At 33.3% G+C, this 19,031-nt stretch overlaps 1 protein-coding gene and 1 long non-coding RNA gene across 4 annotated transcripts in view; one reads left to right on the top strand and one right to left on the bottom strand.

The window, feature by feature from the left end:
* Actn (alpha actinin) overlaps window positions 1–19,031 on the bottom strand; it is a 64,887-nt gene that overhangs the window by 3,440 nt on the left and 42,416 nt on the right. The window contains exons 2-10 of one of the 3 annotated variants that reach the window (XM_076418304.1): window positions 14,753–14,987; window positions 8,637–8,818; window positions 7,395–7,548; window positions 3,598–3,685; window positions 3,253–3,340; window positions 2,251–2,343; window positions 1,955–2,185; window positions 1,602–1,900; window positions 768–1,047 (exon numbers count right to left, since the gene is read on the bottom strand). In XM_076418304.1, coding sequence (XP_076274419.1) covers window positions 768–1,047; window positions 1,602–1,900; window positions 1,955–2,185; window positions 2,251–2,343; window positions 3,253–3,340; window positions 3,598–3,685; window positions 7,395–7,548; window positions 8,637–8,818; window positions 14,753–14,987 — 1,650 coding nt within the window. The remainder of the gene's footprint in view (window positions 1–767; window positions 1,048–1,601; window positions 1,901–1,954; window positions 2,186–2,250; window positions 2,344–3,252; window positions 3,341–3,597; window positions 3,686–7,394; window positions 7,549–8,636; window positions 8,819–14,752; window positions 14,988–19,031) is intronic. The other 2 variants (XM_076418302.1, XM_076418303.1) reach the window with 2 other exon arrangements.
* On the top strand, window positions 13,455–14,359 carry LOC143205215 (uncharacterized). The gene is made up of 2 exons (XR_013007781.1): window positions 13,455–14,093; window positions 14,153–14,359. It is a non-coding gene; the product is annotated as an uncharacterized LOC143205215 (long non-coding RNA).

The following is a 19,031-nucleotide window of genomic DNA, read 5'->3' as shown; positions in this document are numbered from 1 at the left end:
TGGGCTAAGTGTTCAGCTCGCCGACAATAACAGGTGAATTGAAAAGTGAATGATATGATGTACAGGTTCAGTTGATTATCTTTAGTGTCTGCTATTTCATTCAATTTCAATTTACGGTCATTCAAAATCATTTTGTGGATTTTTTAAATGTTTTCATCGGTAACAACCTCTTTTGGGCGTCCACTGCGTTCACCGTCTTGGGCGCTCTCATTTCACCACGTCTAAACTTAGCATACTAATCCTTGATGGTTGATTTTCCTGGGGTAATGTCCGGAAACCCAGCATCAAGCCAAGTTTTTGCTTGAACTGTATTTTTTCCCTTCAAAAAGCATTATTATATCAACACGCGAAATTCCTTTTATCCAGTTTTTTTCACAATAACAAAAGTTCCTTCATTCAAAATGCTATAATTCACTAACCAATGATCCGGCAGCTGTATTTATACACGCATCTTTTGAGGGTTAGGGCTAACTAAAAAACATATGGATTTAATTCTAGTAGCGTCATCTATGTGTCAGGTCGGAGACTTTTCAATTTACTTGTTAATGTACTAGGATCGACTTCCGTTAAAATTAAGTGAGTGGTTTTTACATTTGAAACGATTTTCGAACGTTATTTATTAAACTTATTATTATTAAAGTTATTTAATTTTAAGCAGTGTTGTTTGAGATTTTGTGTTACTTGCAAGTTTGGATAAAAACAATTAAGAATAGTATGGTCACGTTTAGTCCTTTTACTCTATTATGATAGATTATCTGACGTATTACCTTGAAGTGCGAATGGGCATCGATAAGACCTTGGATTTCCTCGACGGTGTGAACGATGAAGATATCAACTAGGTCCTCTCTGGTTCCGTCCAGCCAGTTGTTGAATGGAGCTGCGCGTTTGGCAAATTCGAGGTGTAAGATGTCGATCTTCTCCATGATGCGTTCAGCGTCATCCAGAGCCTGTCTACGACGTTGAGTCAAGGCACCGAGACGGTCCCATTGGTCGCAGATACGTTGGCAGCGGGCGTTGACGCTAATGCTGTCATGGTAGTCCAACGAGCTAAAAAATAAAAAATAATAAATATATAAAGTTTGACAAAAGGTAATTTCGGTTTTTCCTAATAGACACACACACACAGACTTGCTCTATTTTCAGTATAAAGGAACAAATTAATTATTTAAATTGATAGCACTCAAGAAATATGAAAAAGGCTCTATAGATAATTTTGATTATATTTATCAGGAGATACGTTGAGTTCTCAATTAGGTTGCAGCATTTTTTATATTTGCATATTTATAGTTAATTCTTATTATTTCAAATTTAATTAAAACAAGAAAGGGTATATAAAGTGCTTGATGAGATTGGAAAGTTATTGTTTCCTTAGATTGTGCAAAACGCTTTTAATCGCATAAAGTCCTTCCAGAGAGTCGTAATTCTGGTTTTACTAGAAAAATGGTTAAAGTTCTCATCATCATCAGAATGCCATCAAAATGGCTAATTTATATATTTGATAAGGGTTTAAAGCTTGTGAGAAGTATTATTGTGGTACAGAGTTGGTTTGATTAAAAGTTATTTAGTTTTAATAAAAACATACTAATATTATCCTATCTTACTTGAGTTCTTGAGCAATGGCAGCGATCTGTTCCACTCTGTCTTGATGAGCGGCCAAATCGCTTTCGAAAGCTTCGTGCTTCTTCTTCAAGGCCTTCAGTTCGTTCAACCTGCAGTTGCGGAAGTCTTGGCTTTGCAACATTTCCTCTTTGCCGCGGGTCCATTCTTCGTGAGCGTCAGCCTTGCGTCTGAATTTCTCGGCCAGATGTTCCAAACGTTCCAAGCGCATCATTTCCGACAACAACCACTCTTCGAACGCTTTCTCGGCACCTTCCAGACCTTTCCAGGCGTTGGCGATGTCCTGTCAAACACATTCTTCGCGTAACTGACTCACTATATACCCACGATTACTTACGGAAACCATCTTGCCTTCGGTTGGCATGTAAGCGGGACGGTTGGAGAGACGCAGCTTGGTCTGGAGGGTGTTGAAGTTGGTTTCCAGCTTGGCTTTTTGTTCGACGCGTGGGGGCTTGTGCTTGCGACGATAAGTTCTGTATTCTTCCAGTTTTTTCTGTACTCCAGCCAAAGAGTTGTCTGTCTGTCTCGAATTCAACCAAGGCATTGTACGCCTGATCCATTCCAATAGCTACGGTATATACCCGTTTAAAACAAAACCGATCAAGATCGTAATTATTTCTTCGTTTAACTTACATCACTGGCAAGACGTTCATATTCTTCCATGAGGCGTTCGTTTTCTTGGTTAACCTTGAGTACCTTACAGATTCTATTGGCTGCAGTCTCAGCCTAAACATATTAATCGTTTTTATATATAATATCCAAAATAATGTTTCAAAAAGTTAGTAATACAGAAAAAGAATTCATTTCAAACGTCAAAAAAAAAGAAATATATACAAAGTGGTTTATTTTTAGCTGTTTTGTTAACAATTGTTGTTATTCTTCAATTTAATTATATTTTAATAAAAAGGCACTTTTTAATATAATAATAATGCAATATTTACAATACTGTTTTAGCATGCGAACGTCATTTATATTAAAATTTGTAAATTAAAAGAAATCTGACAAAATTGTAGAGGATATATTTTGATAACTGAAGCAATGTTGCCATTTGCTAGTTTGTTAGGTATTTCCTTCGTTAATATGTTTTATCCTAATTTTCTAATGAATATTATGATTATTAGGAATATTATTATTATTAAGAGAGATCAGGTTACTAGCCAGGCAAAATATAGCTTGATTTCAATAATATGTAGTGGAATAAACAAATGTTTATATTATATTCTGGCAACATTGCGAGCTTAAATATAACTTAATATTTTGATGGTACTATGCCACTTTCAGTTATAATGCCAAACTAATTAATTAGTAAAAATTGTTTATTTTTAAATAATTTTTATTTCTCATAGTGAACGATTAGATGGCAAAATTATACTTTTAGCTAATAAATGTATATACAATGTTTTATTTTGTTAAATTATCACAAGATTAGTAAACAAATGCCAGCGATAAGCAAAAATATATATAGTATGGCGGTTACTACATCATCTCTTGACCCCAAAAGAATAACAAGGGTCTCGGAAATCAATTAATTTGTCTCTAAATTGATTGTGGTGCAATTTTTAAATCCGTACACAGATAAAAATAAACCACCCATGTAAACTACTACTTATTTATCGTATTGGAGTAGTGTGTCACCTTTTGAGCGCCAGAGAAACAATGGTAGTAAGAGGACACGTACGTCATAACGGCTCTTTCGTCAGGCATTGCGGTGTTCTGTAAGTCTGCATGCAAAAAGGCATTATCAAATATTGCACGACATGCACAGGTGATCTTCTAAATTGAAACGCCGACACGACAATCGCATCGAGTTCTTTAGTTTCCAGAATCGGAAATATGACATCGCGCAATCACAAAGGCAGCAAAAAATATCGCTTGGTGTTTTTGGTTAAAAAAAATAAAAAAAAAAACAACACAAAAGGTTTGTTATACATCGATGATTGTTAGACAAAAATAAAGGCGTTTGGTTCATTTCAATATTCTACCTGTTGAGCGCCCTGAAAAGCGTGGTAATAGCATGACACGTATGTCATGATTGCGCGCTCATCTGGTTTTGGGGTGTTTATCAAATCTGAAAAAAAAGCAAAGGCATGGCGAAAATATTCACTAGAAAAAAAAACGGTGTACATTCATCCTTCATATAGAAGCAGTAATGTTTTACGAATCATTATTAAGACTTCATTTATAATATTTAACGCATAGACTGAAAGGTCCCGGGCATTACACAGAGATGGCGCTAGTTTTATCGCATTTACCACTTTTTCAGTTAGTACTAATTCTCAAAAGAAAACTGTTAAATTCTCATGATATTCTACCCATGCTTCTCTACCACTGCTTCTTGATGGGAAAAAAAATCCGTATACGCGAAGCAATGGCTTGAAAAGTGTCTTTTCCATCAGATAGAACAATAAAACGTTGGTTTGCTGACTTCAAACGTGATCGTAGAGACACCGATGATGCAGAACGCAGTGGACGTCCAAATGAGCTGGTAACACCAAAAAACAAAATCGTTTTGAATGATCTAAATGTCGTTCCGTGAATTAGCCAACACCTTAAAGATATTAAAAGATCGTGTTGGTTTTATATCGCATGAGCATTTGACTATGAGAAAGCTCTGTTCCAAGTGGATGCTGCGTTTGCTCACTGTTGACCAAAAATAAGAACATGTTGATGATTCTGAGCAGTGTTTGGCCATGTTTAAATGTAACAAATCGGAACTTTTACGTTGATTTGTGACCATAGATGAAACGATCGTCAGCTGGGAGAGTGTCTGACAGGCCTATTTTGAGGCAAAAGATAAATCATTCTACAATAGTGATATAGAAATGTTAGAGCGACGCTGGAACGATTGTGTAGCTCTTGATGGAGATTACGTTGATGAATAAGGCCAATTTTGAACTTAAAACCCGCGTATTCTTTGTTACGCCCGGGACTTTTCAGCCAACGTGTCATATTCTGTTGCCCACATATAATTTACAGATTCATATAAAATAAATCATAAATTGTTACAAAACAAATTTTTCTAACGATATTTATAGTGGAAGAATTCTTCCACCCTTATATTAAGTACATAATATATATGTTATGTTACACAATGCATAGTGCTTATATCAAACAGGTTTACCATTTCTGGTGATACGGAATAATAAAATGGATATAATCTTTGAATATTCTAAGAAGTTTTCCACTGTTTACTTTAAAGTTATAACATTTCACCTGTTATATAGACCCACACAACTTATTTATATTTAAATATTAATGCACTATGCCTAGATTATATTTTATTTAAATAATTGACCAATACCTGTAACTAAACTGTACCAGCAGTTATAAGATGAACGCAATAATTATTCAATTAAATATTGACAACTGTAGATTAAAAGTTCAATTCGTAACTCAATTAAATCTGTTGAATCAAATAACATGTTTGTTTTCGCACAATTACATAGAGATTTTACGATACTGTTTATACCAATCAAATATTATTATGAACACTTTTGAAGATTCTGAGAAATTTCCACTGTTTACATCACATAAAACTAAGATGAACTTTTATGTAGAGGCACAGAATTATTTACTTATATTTAAATAAAAGAGGAATTACAATGACCTTACTTTGCTTCATAGAGTATATACAGAGGTTTTACCTTAAATAACCGAAATCGAGGAAATGTTTTGCGTGGTCCAACCAATGCTGGCTCTGAGACTACTTTTTTTATTGGTTTATTTGAATTTCCTTCCAAAAGCATTTGATTGGTCAATTTCTATAACTCGATTGTTTGTTTCTATGGTTTGTTCAGGACGCCATTTTTGTGTGCCTGACGTTGAGTACGATCAGTATTTTTAATTGTAATCACTATTATTTGATTATTATGTATCTTCATTCTCAAAAGTGTTGTGTATTCAGTATATGTGCGGAAATAAAAAAAACCAGCCCTCGTTTTCCTAGGGAGAATCAACCCATATTAACTATATTAAGGATGTGTGTGTGACTCTGGTACATACGTTTTTATCTGGTACGTGTATAATTATTTATATAGAGCATTTGTATTCATATATATTGTTATTCATTAGGAATACAACAGAAGAAATCATGAAAATATTATTCACCCTTTAAACCAAAATGTGTCCAAATTAGGTGGTGGCAAAATTACATTGAAGGTAAATGTGATTATACTACATGAAAAGTTGTTACCTTTTTTGTTTGTTTTAGTTAAAGTTGCTTGTAAAGTGCCATCAATTAAAAACTTATTTTGAAGGGGTTCATTTACTTGAAACAAATGTGTATTGAAACAAAAGTATTACTTTTTGGTATGATTTTCTCCTCTGACGTATATCATACAATTTAACGGTTTTGATGATTCGTTCCACAATTTTCACAATAACATTGTAAAAATAATTGTAACTTTATTATTTAAATTGGTAGCACTGGTGAAAAAGCGCTAGACAATTTTGATTATATTTGCCAGAAGATATCTTATGTATTCAATTAGATTGCAACCTTTCTTATATTCACATTTAATTATTTTTTATTTATATATTTATATTTCACAATTTTTTTGAATTTTATTTGAATAAATTATTTTGAAAAATTACATTTGGGTTCTATTTCAAATTTAATTGGTCAGCAGAATGTGACGTCAGGGGTTGGTCACGTGATTCATATGAAGTCCTCGACCAATGAAATGCTTTCCTATTAACATATCTTCTTTACAGGTGCCTGTAATGGTAATTTAAACTAACCAATGAAATTCAGCGAAATGCTTCCCGATGATACCACGCAAAACGATTCTGAAATTATTTGTATTAAGTTAACTCTCTATATATTACTCTATGCTTTGCTTTTGATACAATTCAAGTCAACAGTTTAGATCAACAGTACCTAAAATGTATCATCAGTTATAACTTGGGCCACAATATAGATTATTATTGAACCTATTGGATGTGCAACTGTAAATTTAGACAGAAGTAAAATGTTTAATTCAATTAAATCCGTTATTGAATTAAATAACGTGTTTGTTTTGTCACAATTACATAGAGATTTTAGGATACTATTTATATCAATCAAATATTGATTTTGGATAATAAAATTGATATAAACATTTTAGAACATTCCAAGAATTTTCCACTGTTTACTGCATGTGTAATATCATATATAACATAAAAGCTAAGACGTTTTAACTTTATGTCGAGGTACACAACCATTTATTTATATTTAAAGTTTAATGTATTAAGCATATTGCAACAAATGACGTGTCCTGTATTTAAATAAAACAGGAATTATAGCGAAAACTTATTTCGCTTTTGATAAAGCCCCAGTTGACAATTCAGATAAGCGGTACCTCAAACATACCAGCAGTTATAATATCGACACAGTAAAAATCGTTATTTAACCAGTTGGATGGGCAACTGTAAATTAGATAGAAGATAAATTCGGAATTTTCGTGCTCGTTTAATCTGTATGGAAGAATTGAAATTCTGGTCTGCTATTGAGGTTGAATAATAAACAATAGCAGTCCGAATTTAAATCTCCGAAAATTTTAGAAAACACATTATGTAACTTGTTTTGTCACATTCATATAGATATTTTTAGGATATCGTTTGTTTGAATCAAACGGTCACCAATCTACAATTTTTTTTGGATGATTGATTGATTTTGTCTAATCTACAGATAAAAATAGATAAATATATATTTAAATTTTGATATTTCCTCCGTAAACCTATAATTCTCGGAACTGTGTTCCGCTCGTTTGGCTTTGGTCGTTCGCGCGACGCCTTACCGTCAGGATCTAACATCCTTGGAATGTCCAAGTACTTTTCGGCGACGTCGAAGGCAGTGTTCAAATTTTCCAATGGATTGTCCTTGCTTAATTTACTGTAGTCGATTAGATCTGGACGATGACGATGAATGAGGGCGCAGAATGCCAAACCATCCTGTCGAACAAAGAAAAATACCGTTAGATAAAAGATGATAAAGTAAAGTACTTTATATTAGCTTGTTGGTCGACGATCAACACCGTTTTTATGAGGTTTGATGTTTGTTTTCGCAGTGTGTAATTTACCTATTGGTGTGGGGACTTATGACATTATGACAACAGAATAGGAATGGATCAAATTAAATGGTTATTTATGTCGGGAATTATTTTTATTCCCTTGTCCTGTATGGTGTTTCGCAGAATTCAGTGACCAATGACCCTAATCTATGCCCCCGTGGCTTCTGACATACCATGGGGGACATTCAGAATCGTTTAAAACATTTTATTTCGAAAAAATTGCAAGCTTGCCTCAGTTGGTTTGAGGAAACTGACTGATTTGCTTCCAAATGGTTTGTATCATTAATCTTTTGCAGCTACGGAATTAAAGTTTTTTCAACCAGTTAAATGGTTTCAATAAGGGGACGTTGAGGATTGGGACTTATTTGCAATGTGTAAGGTTCAGTAAGCCATTTCCTCAGGAAGCAGGATGCAGGAATTACCTCAAGAGTTTCCAAGTATCAGATGTATGAGACAACTGGAGATACCTAACTTTAATTATTTCAAAATTAGATTTTGGTGTTAAACTTTGTCAAAAGCCCTGATGGGGGTCAAAGAAGACTGTCCCAGGCACAATTTTCTTGATAAATGTGCGGTTTTCTACGCTTGCTATTCTACTAACTTGATGCATTGGTTTGAAATATGCTCGTTTTGGTTAAAGTTATTCAATTTTACAGCTTGGATAAGAGCGGTAGAGAAAACTTATTGGAAGGAAATTGGAGGGAGTTTATTTATTGCTCTTTTCTTGGAATTACAGCGATATGGGCGTGTTTCCACATAGAAAGGAATTTTTACAACTTGAAGATGAGATTCGTTATGAATTTCATCCAGTTCGTTCAGTTCCTTTTTGAAGAGTGGACTTTTTATTGATCTGCGATTATTTTCGGAGTGACAAATTGTGTGAAATATTGGTTATCGTTGATCTCGGATTAATACGGCTAACATCTCATCCATAATAAACTGATGAATGTTACAATATCGGAGACTCACCTTGAAGGACAGATGGAAGTTTTGTACGTTGACGTTCTTGTATGGCGCGGTCTTCCTCTGGCACCAGAGTAGCAAACCTTCCTTGGCGGTCATTTCCTCGACGGAGATGTCCTGGATGGCGAAACGCAAGATGATGGTCCAGATCATACCCAAAGTCATCTTGAGGTTGCCATCAACGATTTCTGAAAACGTAACGGTATGTATTTTTTTATCGAACCGATATCCCAACAATGAGTAATATTGATTTATCTAAAATATGCTCGGTTTGTTATAACAGATGTTCAATAATAGGTCATAGGGTCAGGGTAAATCGGAATTAGTAGAAAAATACCACAAATATATCTGTTAATGATATGGAAAACAACGAGATATGATATTGTACAATGGTGGTATATAAAATAAAATAAATTAAATTAAGTGACTTTGTTCAACCTGCCACTCTGATCAGTTTTCATTAAATTGGTTTAAAATTAATATTAAATTGATTTAAATATTTCGGTCTCTTGAGTGAAATTAAGTTTTTGGTAAGTGTAATAATTAAGTAGTATAACATTTTGTTATATTAAGGGGGTATTCCAGTCTAGAAATTTGATCGAATTAGATAATCTTTTTTTTTTCGTTTTATGCTGTTAAAAGGATTTTTCAACATTAAAATTTTCGAAACTACTTTTTTTTCTATGCGTTTGACATGACATATCAAGTTCTATTGAACCGATTTATTTACCAAATTGGGCATGAGCCTTCTATATACATTCTTATGTCGTATAAAAGTTCAAACAAAATTTGTTTTAGCCGGCTTGGTGGCGCAGTGGTAAAGACGATAGCTGCTGGGGCATGGTCGTAAATTTATGTTTGTGACTGTTTAAAATTTGTGATTGTTCTAGGCAAGAGTATAAAATCCGACATAGAAAATGATCCCAGTCACGCCAGTAAACGTAAATTATTTTCCGAGATATATCGGAGTTTTAGTAACGCCGCATTTAAAAGGCAAACTTTAGACTATAAGTTCTATTGAACCGATTTATTTACAAAATTGGGTGTGTTTTACAATTTTATTATTTTTAAAACATTCATGGCAAAAAATGTCTCGTTATTTCAAACAACCATATTTTGTTGGAAAAAAATTGTTTGACTTTTGTCTAATAGCAGTACTACGAACTTTCTTTTTTTTTTGGTTTCCTATTACTAGGAAGGTTGTCCCCACTTTTTTTCTATTAACATTAATAAACATCTAGAAAAAAATGGATAGTAAAAATATATTTTATTTCTCTTGAAAAACGACCTAAAATTCATGCCTCTACACTAGAATAGCCCCTTAATGGTCTCTATATTCTGTAAACAAATTAAAACTTTATTTAAAATGTTCTAGTCGCAATATTCCTGAGAGTTTTGTCCTTCAATCCTAGTTTTCTGGCAGCATTGAATGTTATTATTAAGACAAACATATTTGTAAGAACTGGATCAAATGTGACTGATGGTCAGAACATGAAAGTGATAGTTATCCCATATCTATAGTGATGATGATGTATTCGTTGGTTTTTTAACATTTCAATCATTATTTTATGAAGTATCCAATTTAATTTATACAAATTATTTCTAATAAAGGATGGTAGTCGAAAGTTGTATAAAAAATTATAAATAAAAACGTTTTTTTTTTAAATATATGTTCAATACTAAGTAAAATGATTTTCCTATTTAGGAAAACGATAGCCAGATAATTTGAAACTTCTTTTAGAGATAGATTATCTTTGTGAACTAGCGAGAATGTATTAAGGGTAAAAAAGAAAATAATCCAATTAAAAATGTTGCCATCACGACAACGATTGGAACTGCGCTTACATTATATTTAGGTCAAAACTAGGAAACTATGCCATTATGCCCGGTCTAGGATTTTTTCACCGAAACGTTAAGAGTTTCCTTTTGACATGTTAATTTATGTTTCAACAGCTGCTGGACGCAGATGGTTTCATCGATAAAATAAAAGAGAACACGCGCGTTTGTTCGGTTTGGGTTATATGTACATGGCGAAGGTATTAGGAGATAACTTGTTCCTTTTCACACAACAGTAAACTCCAAGGTGCCGGTGTACCGGGCTTGATTTATTGTGTTGTTTAGGATTTTAAGAGAAACACAATCGATGGTCCGTTAAAATCGTCCGGTACGTAACGCTGGTATTTCGATTTCCGCTTATTATTTAAATAATTGGAGGTCTATACGACCTGAAACTGGTTAGCGAAAGACCATAGCGAGCTCAAGAAGGAATTATATACCTCGTTAATGATGTTAAACTGACCGAGCCAAATCCCGAGCCTGAAGAAAATCCAAAAGGGGGGTCGAGGATGATTTTTAATTTGATTGTTATATTTACTCTGGAGCTGTTCTCAGAGCTTGATAAATAAGATATGACGTCAGCGGCATCACCGTAAGTTTTTAAAGTTATTTTATGGGCTTTGGTTTTCCTCGACCCAGCCAAAGGAATGAAAGTGGACTATATGTACTGAATAACACAATAATATTAATTGGAAAGCTGTTATTTCAAGTAATGAAGGGTTAAAACTAGCAAATTTAGGTCAAGTTATTTATAGCAAGTGCCCAAATTATTAGGAACAGTACTCGTATTTATGTAATTTATAATTTATTATATTTATTTGAATAGATGACGTTGTTTTTAAAGGGTTATTTGAATATGTACTGGCATCATTACTATTGTTTATTCTTTTTTGAAGTGGCAACATAGAATAAGCGCCTTATTGCTCAATTGTGAGACGTTTCTTGTCTTTCGCGCATTGTTTCTTAAAACGCCCGCTGTTACGTTGATTAGATATTATAATTTCATTACTTTTAACCGACTTTTGTGTTTAAAACAATCAAAAGATAAGTAATGCTCCGTATAATAATACTTTTGCTATGTTCTGTCTACGAATTAACATTTTTTTTAATGGTTCGACTCGATTAACTGAAATTTTCAACTTTTCAGGATGGGTAAGGCTTTGAACGAGACGTGTTGTAGAAAATGTAGAGAGATACAAACGTTGTTACTGCACTCTACACATTCCCAGCGAGAGATAGCAGTTGTTACTGAACTTTCAAAGTCCGTCGTCAATCGAATTTAAATTAAAATTGATAATAAGAAGTCTCGATGAAAATCGTATTGGCAAATATGACAGAAAAAGAACATCACACTTCGTATCGATCAAAAAATCAGAAACGTTTGCCTGTAAAAAGAGCGTTGCTCATTTGACTACGATAATAAACGACATCGAAATATGACTTTTGCAGAATGGAGTCGAGCAAGTAAAGTTTCTTTGAACAATACAATTATTCAATAATTAGTGTTAATTCTGTTAATTTATGAGTGAGATTACCCGACGAATCAATCTTCTACAGTTTGATTGACAAAAGTTCTTTTGTAAAATGACGCCCCCCTGCTGTAGAGAGGGTTAGTATCATAGTGTCGCCTGTTATTTCAGCCAAAGACATGGGGCGCCTATATATTGTAGAAGGGACCATAAAACTAGATCAATACAAGCGAGTACCAAAACCCAGTTACTACCACAGATCGATTATTGGTTCCCTGACGATAACAACTACATTTTTATAGATGATTTAACATCGTGTCACAAAGCCAGAAATGTTACTACATATTTTCGAAAAAAATCACTGTTTTGGCTTGACCAGGAAATTAAAGCTGTTTTATATATTTTTTGGCAATCTAACTAAACTAATTGGCCCTAATAATTTGGCCACATTGATACTGCACTCTGCAAATTCTGTCTATTCAAAGTTTTTTAGTAATGCGTCATGGATATTTGTGACGTCGAAACATTGCAATGTTGCCGCATCAACTCTGAGTTTTAGTTCAGTTTGGCTTTGACATACAAGAAAATTCTAATTTAAACAAAATAATTGAACAAAAATGTTATCAAATATAATTTATTTTAACATTATAGTATATCTAAAAACTACAGTTAATTATACAGCAATAATAATTTATAGGTAAGAGTTAAAACCCCTTAACACTATTGCATTAAAGAATTTTGCATACGTCTGACGTCAGACGAACGTAAAATTATTCAAAATATTAGTTATTATTACTACAGATTAAAAACCGACAAACGTTATTTGAAAATGCCGAAAATAAAAGATAGTCTGGGATCACAAATGGATTGCGGCTTTAATAAAATATTTCGAAAAGGAACGAGATAATGGGGGCCCCCTTTTGCCTATAATTTCCGTTGGGGTTGATGATAGTAAATAAGTCACTACAATTTTATTGAAAATGTTTTTTAGCTGGTTCCAGCCGCGCTAAATATTAGTGCAGGTACTGTGAATAACATCGCTTACAAAATGAAGAATAATACGTTATATTCACCTAAGAAAACCCGTCTACATACAAAGTGGGTGACGAATCTTGACATTGGCTCTATTCGAGACCAAATATATGAAATGTATAAGAACAGTAACTACACAAACTACTCTACCGTATAAACATAATTTAATAAAATTATTTTAGAGAAAATTGTCAGTCTGGAAAGTACACAAGAGTTAGGGACATGTATCTTTTCGAGGAATGACTAATGGTGTAAAGATAACCCTCGGAGAGGTTTAATGGAACTTCCAGTCATTGCCTTAAAAATAATTCAGTTTTTAAAGGAATAAAATAAGACCAAGGAAGATAAACTATTTGAATTTTTATATCTTGATTAAACTTGAATATTTCAAAATGCTTCATTGTGGCACTCTTGACAAGACAGTAACAAAAAAAGTGTAAAGACAACAAAAATTGATGGAAGAAGAAGTAAAAGTTACAATAGCACTCGATTAGGTCTTGTTGGTCATTATATTTAATAATAATTAATTGCAGATTACTGCTGGTCGAGAAGGATATTCCATCAAAAACTGTTTGAAGCATTGTCGACCATAACACCTTCGGTTTCGATGAACTCGATAAGACATACAGAGGAAGTAATTGATAAATGGTGGCATCGTGAACATGTTTTAGACAGATTAGAAATTAACAGTTTATTGATTGAATTAGACAGTGAGTCGGAAAGTGAAAGTGACTGAAGGAAACTTTCAGGATATGTGATAATGCTGTGCAATGCTGGAAATTCCAGAAACAGAGTGATGGGAGTGGAAACAACTAAAGGTATGCACATTAATTGCAGTTAATTGAATATAACTGTAGAAAATGGAATTGTATGGCGTGAAAGATTTGTGTGCACCGATATGATTGCAATTGTACAAAATTAAACATGAGCATTTGGTTAGAACGTATGTGGATAGAATGAATACTGTTCTGTAAATATGGTAAATGCATTAGACAGAATTCAGTGATTAATGTTATGAAGAATGGTGTACACAGATAGTATCAGAAGAAATAAAATATACAGTGATAACGAGATGACTTGACAAGTAAACACACCATCGAAGGAAACAAGAACTAAACGTAAAAAGGTAAATATGCTCTCGAATGAAAGTAAAATATGTTTCTCAGATATGTAATTGTTAATTAGGTGGATTAGGTCTCCAGGGGGATAATACTACATAAAAAAGCGCCTAGAAACTCTACCTCATGGGTGGTGTAGAAAAGAGTTCAATTTAAACAAAACAAATTTAACCTACAAACTATTATACCTGTGTTCTTAATTGCAGTTTTAAGTCCTTTGATATTTTATATATGTTTAGATGTACTATAATGTTAAAATAAATTATATTTGATAACATTTTTGTTCAATTATTTTACTTTGATTAGAATTTTCTTGTATGTCAGAGCCAAACTGAACTAAAACTCAGAGTTGATGCGGCAACATTGCAGTGTTTCGACGTCATAAATATCCATGACGCATTACTAAAAAAACATTGACAAAAACAAAACTGACGCAGAGCTGTACTTCGTTCTAACATGAAAACAAAGAATTTTTTGTTGTTCGCGTTTATTTCAATTCGCTTAAATACAGTTTTAAACCAAGATAAAATTTTCGGTTGATTTGTTATAGTATTAGATTTATTCTCTCGTTATTGTTTATCAACTGCGCAGCATTTTATGAGGTTAAGTTATCTCGGTTTGGCGAAATAACAAATAAATCGCGTCACCATAATGTATTTCCCTTTACCTTCGGCACCGATGGACACCAGCTTGACACCTTTGCTAGCGATGAAGTCCAACGCCTTGTTGACGTTGGCGATCTTGTGAAAACGCATCTTTCCTCGGTCTGGCTTTGGCAGTGTCTCGCCCGATATCACCTCCAGCAGCAGCATCAGCTTGAGGCCGTTCCGGAAGTCCTCCTCGATGTTCTCGATGCCGGTACCCGCTTTGCGCAGGTGGCTGTTACACCATGCCGTGAATGTCTGCAAAAGAAACGGTGACAATTAAAGCAAAAACGTCCATTTGCGATTCGGGGAATTCGTCTCTTAATTAACGGTGGCAGGAAGGATGTATATGATAGCGGCCTGGTTAAAAGTAATGGCCGTAATTAATGTTGAAGTTATTTCTCGTGTTACAGTTACGTACCAAATATAAATTTGGCGTGGTTATCTGTAGCGATAAGAACGCTGGGCAAAGACAAAGAGTTCTGACACGTATTTTGGATTTGTTTTCATTGAATATAATCGATAACAACTAAACTGGTTTAGTATGGATAAAATTAAAATTTTGTATCCCCGTTTGACTAATTTATATTCTACCTCGCAAGCAACAACAAACAAAGAGGTTTCGACTCATTTTTTAAATAATTTAATATGCATTATTGTATCGACATGTTATAAATTGATGCATAATATTAATAATATCAGTAGCTTTTGTCAAAATACATTTTTATTGTATAAAAAAATTCTCATTCTCAAAATGAAGTATATACGAAAAATAACAGTGAACCCACGCCATCAATGTATGCGTGTTGCAATGAATTCGTTGTAATACCAGGCAAAATAATTTCCTTCTCATTTTGTTCTAGTTAAAAAGAGATACAATACTGTCTGATGCGTCCGAACATGTAAAATTTATTTGTATATGCGTTTTGGAATGAGACAATATTTTCCTTCTCATTTGATTCTAATTAAAAAGAGACACAATGCTGTCTGATAAGTCCGAACATGTAAATCGAACCAGCCTGCAAAAGTCGTCCGGTTGTCAAACGTATACAAAATTCTTGAAAGCAATAGTGATAAGAGGTTATAACTCTAACCTATAAACTATTGTGGCTGTATATTTAACTGTAGTTTTTCGATGTACTATAATGTTAAAATAACATATATTTGATAACATGTTTTTTCAATTATTTTATTTAGACTACAATTTTTTTGTATGTCAAAGCCAAACTGAACTAAAACTCAGAGTTGATGCGTCAACATTGCGACATTTTGACGTCACACATACGTTAACTTGCTGAGATTTTATTGAACATAATTTTAGCGTGTTACAGCTGCATTAAATGCAGTACTGATGCCGTAACTAAAGTGTCTCTCTCTAAAAAAAAAAAAAGAAAAACAATATAATATTGGATTCGCCGAAAAAGACCGTCTATATACGAAGTAGGTGACAAATCAATTATCACCTATTTAAAATTAAATTGATGAAATGTATAGAAACAGTGCGTAGTTTTTTCAATAGAAACACAATTCAATACGATTATTTCAGAGATAACTGTTAGTCTGGGAGATATCCATTGGAATACTAAGGATGATCAGATTTTTTAGGGATTTAAGCCATCTTCGTACACTGTTAAGAAGAATAGGATTTAAATAGTGTAAAAATAACCCACGAAGAAGTCTAACGGAATCCAGATACTGCTTCAAACGAACTAAGATCCAAATCAAGAGTAGAAAATAAACTAAGAAGAAAATGATTTGACAAGGAAACACACGAAGGACACAAGAACTAAACATATGTTAAACAGGCATATATGCTCTTACAAATGGACAAAAGATTGGAAAATTCAACTTAATAGCTCCAAATCTGTCCACGTTAATTTTGCATTAAGGCGAAATAATAAAAACTTAATTATATCACTCAATGGATGCCCGATTCCTCAAGCAGAATCAGCAAAATACCTTGGAATCCATCTTGACGGTAGATTAAATTGGAAGCATCACGTTAGACAAAAAGCAAAAACACATTAGAACCAAAATAAAACAAATATACTGGTTAGTCGGAAGATACTCTCAACTTGATCTAAAATCAAAGAGGTTGATCTATAATACAATTATAAAGCCAATTTGGATAGTTAGTCATACAGCGCTGTCAAAACAAGGTTCTTCGATTGATTACCAAGGCCTATCGCTATGTAACCAATGAAGAACTGCACGATGACCTGGAAATCAAATGGATTTACGAAGTTGTGCAGGATTTCGTCTTGAAAGACGAAAGAAGATTACTAAATCATACTAACGTGGAAGCAATACAACTGCTGGACAGCGTGCAGGATGTCAGGAGATTGAAACGAACAAAACCATACGAACTTGTGTGAATATTTAGTGTGTATTATTAGTGTAAACTATAGCTATAAGTTAATAATTAATAAATAATTATAATTTTATAATTGAGGAATACATACTGATGTATTTTCTCGCACTCGGCTTGCTTGTTAATTAATCCAAGCATATAGGAAAAGTAGTAATAAATTAATTGTAATAATAATAATCATTAAGATTGTACTAAGCGTATCTAATAAAGATGTTATAAAAAAAATGCTCTTAAATGAAAGTAAAATACTTTACTTGGATATACATTTATTAGATGGGTTAGGCCTTCAGGGGATACCATAGTTGGTTTAGAATTCAAGGTAAATATAATAAAACAACTCTAACCTATAAACTATTGTGGCTGTAAAATTAACTCCGGTTTAAGTCCAGTTAGATATACGATAATCTTAAAATCAATTATATTTGATAACATTATTTTTGTTTCCTTACTTCATTTACATTAAAATATTATTATATATCAAAGACAAAATAAACTAAAAGTAAAATTTAAATGCGGCAACATTGCGACGTTTTGACGTCCTAAAATTAGATGACATGAGTTCACTGTTCTATTGGATGCGCTATATACCCCGTCAAATAACATAGCCAATGCACGTCACCAAAATTTATGACGTCAGCACGACGTAACGTTGCCGCATCAACTAAGAATTTTTGTTTACGTTTGCCGGTCTACAAACTCTAATTATTATGTTTTGAAGAATTTTACAGACATATGGCAACATAGCCCAGCGGTATCATTGCAAGTCGAATATTATAGACTGATTAGGTTAAATGCTCCAACGCATCGGACAGAATTGTATCTGCTTTTATCTCTTTCTTATATGTATTAGCAGTAGATGATCGTAAATTATTCAGTACAAGTAGAATGTTATCAAATATTAATGAATTACAGGAATTATAAAGTGGTTATGTGGTCCTGTAAAACTCATATAAAATGGTCAACAAAAAAAGAGATTATCGAAGCTTTTGTTCGGTCCAATTTCCAGACCAAGGGATAAATCGATACGTTTGTCACTTCCGACATCCCTATAGTATTCGTCACTGAGCAATGACGAACAAAACCATACGAACTTATATAAAGTGTATACCTTTAGTGTAAACTAAATTGAGACTAATTTACAATTGAGGAATACATATTGATGTATTTTCTCGCACTCGTGTTGCTTGTGAATTGATCTATGTACAGAGAAAAAGTAGTAATAAATTAATTGTATATTAAGATTGTACTAAGCGTATCTAATAAAGATGTTACAAAAAAACTTATTTTCTATAAAGAAAAAATGAAAACAGTTGGTAAAACGACAATCTCGACATCCTTAAGTACTGATGGTGATGCTGCGGGTTCATTTACCTTAACAAAAGCCGTATGGTCTTTATAACAGATATCTCCCCCATAGTAAAATATATTCCGTGCCGTTTGGGCAATGTCACATGCTACCTATAGTTCTCCAACAAATTTTAAGTTATATCAGTGTCTCTACTTGATTTAGGCTCGATCTGGATTAAAATGAACTTTCGTAGAGCGTTGTGGATTTAAATCAACTTCTTCTTTTTATTTTTTGTGCTAGCAATTCATTTTTTAGATAGAACTGAAGTTTCGTAATGAACTGAATAAACAGATAATTGTCCCGATCATCGACTGTACTCTCTGCCTTCTCGTATCGTTGAGACACGTATGAGAGGCCATCGATTGATATAGTCCAAGCATGGTGTAAGATGTTTTTGCCTTTCGCCATTGTTAATTAAAATAACTATTTTAACAGTTAATTAACTTGATTACGTATAATCGCAACGGAAAGCCAAAGAATAATGTACCGACAATGTCAGATATCTAAAAATCGATGTCTAATGAAGCAAAAGTATTTGATAAAATACGGTGTAAACATCTACATTTTAGATAACCGGATGAGT

Source organism: Rhynchophorus ferrugineus, unplaced genomic scaffold (assembly GCF_030347505.1).
Source record: "Rhynchophorus ferrugineus isolate W39M unplaced genomic scaffold, kcgeb_rfMv2 rfM11, whole genome shotgun sequence".
In the NCBI taxonomy this organism is placed as follows: Eukaryota; Metazoa; Arthropoda; class Insecta; order Coleoptera; family Curculionidae; genus Rhynchophorus; species Rhynchophorus ferrugineus.
The sequence above is the reverse complement of the archived record's forward strand: the minus strand, read 5'-3'. Positions and strand labels throughout refer to the sequence as shown.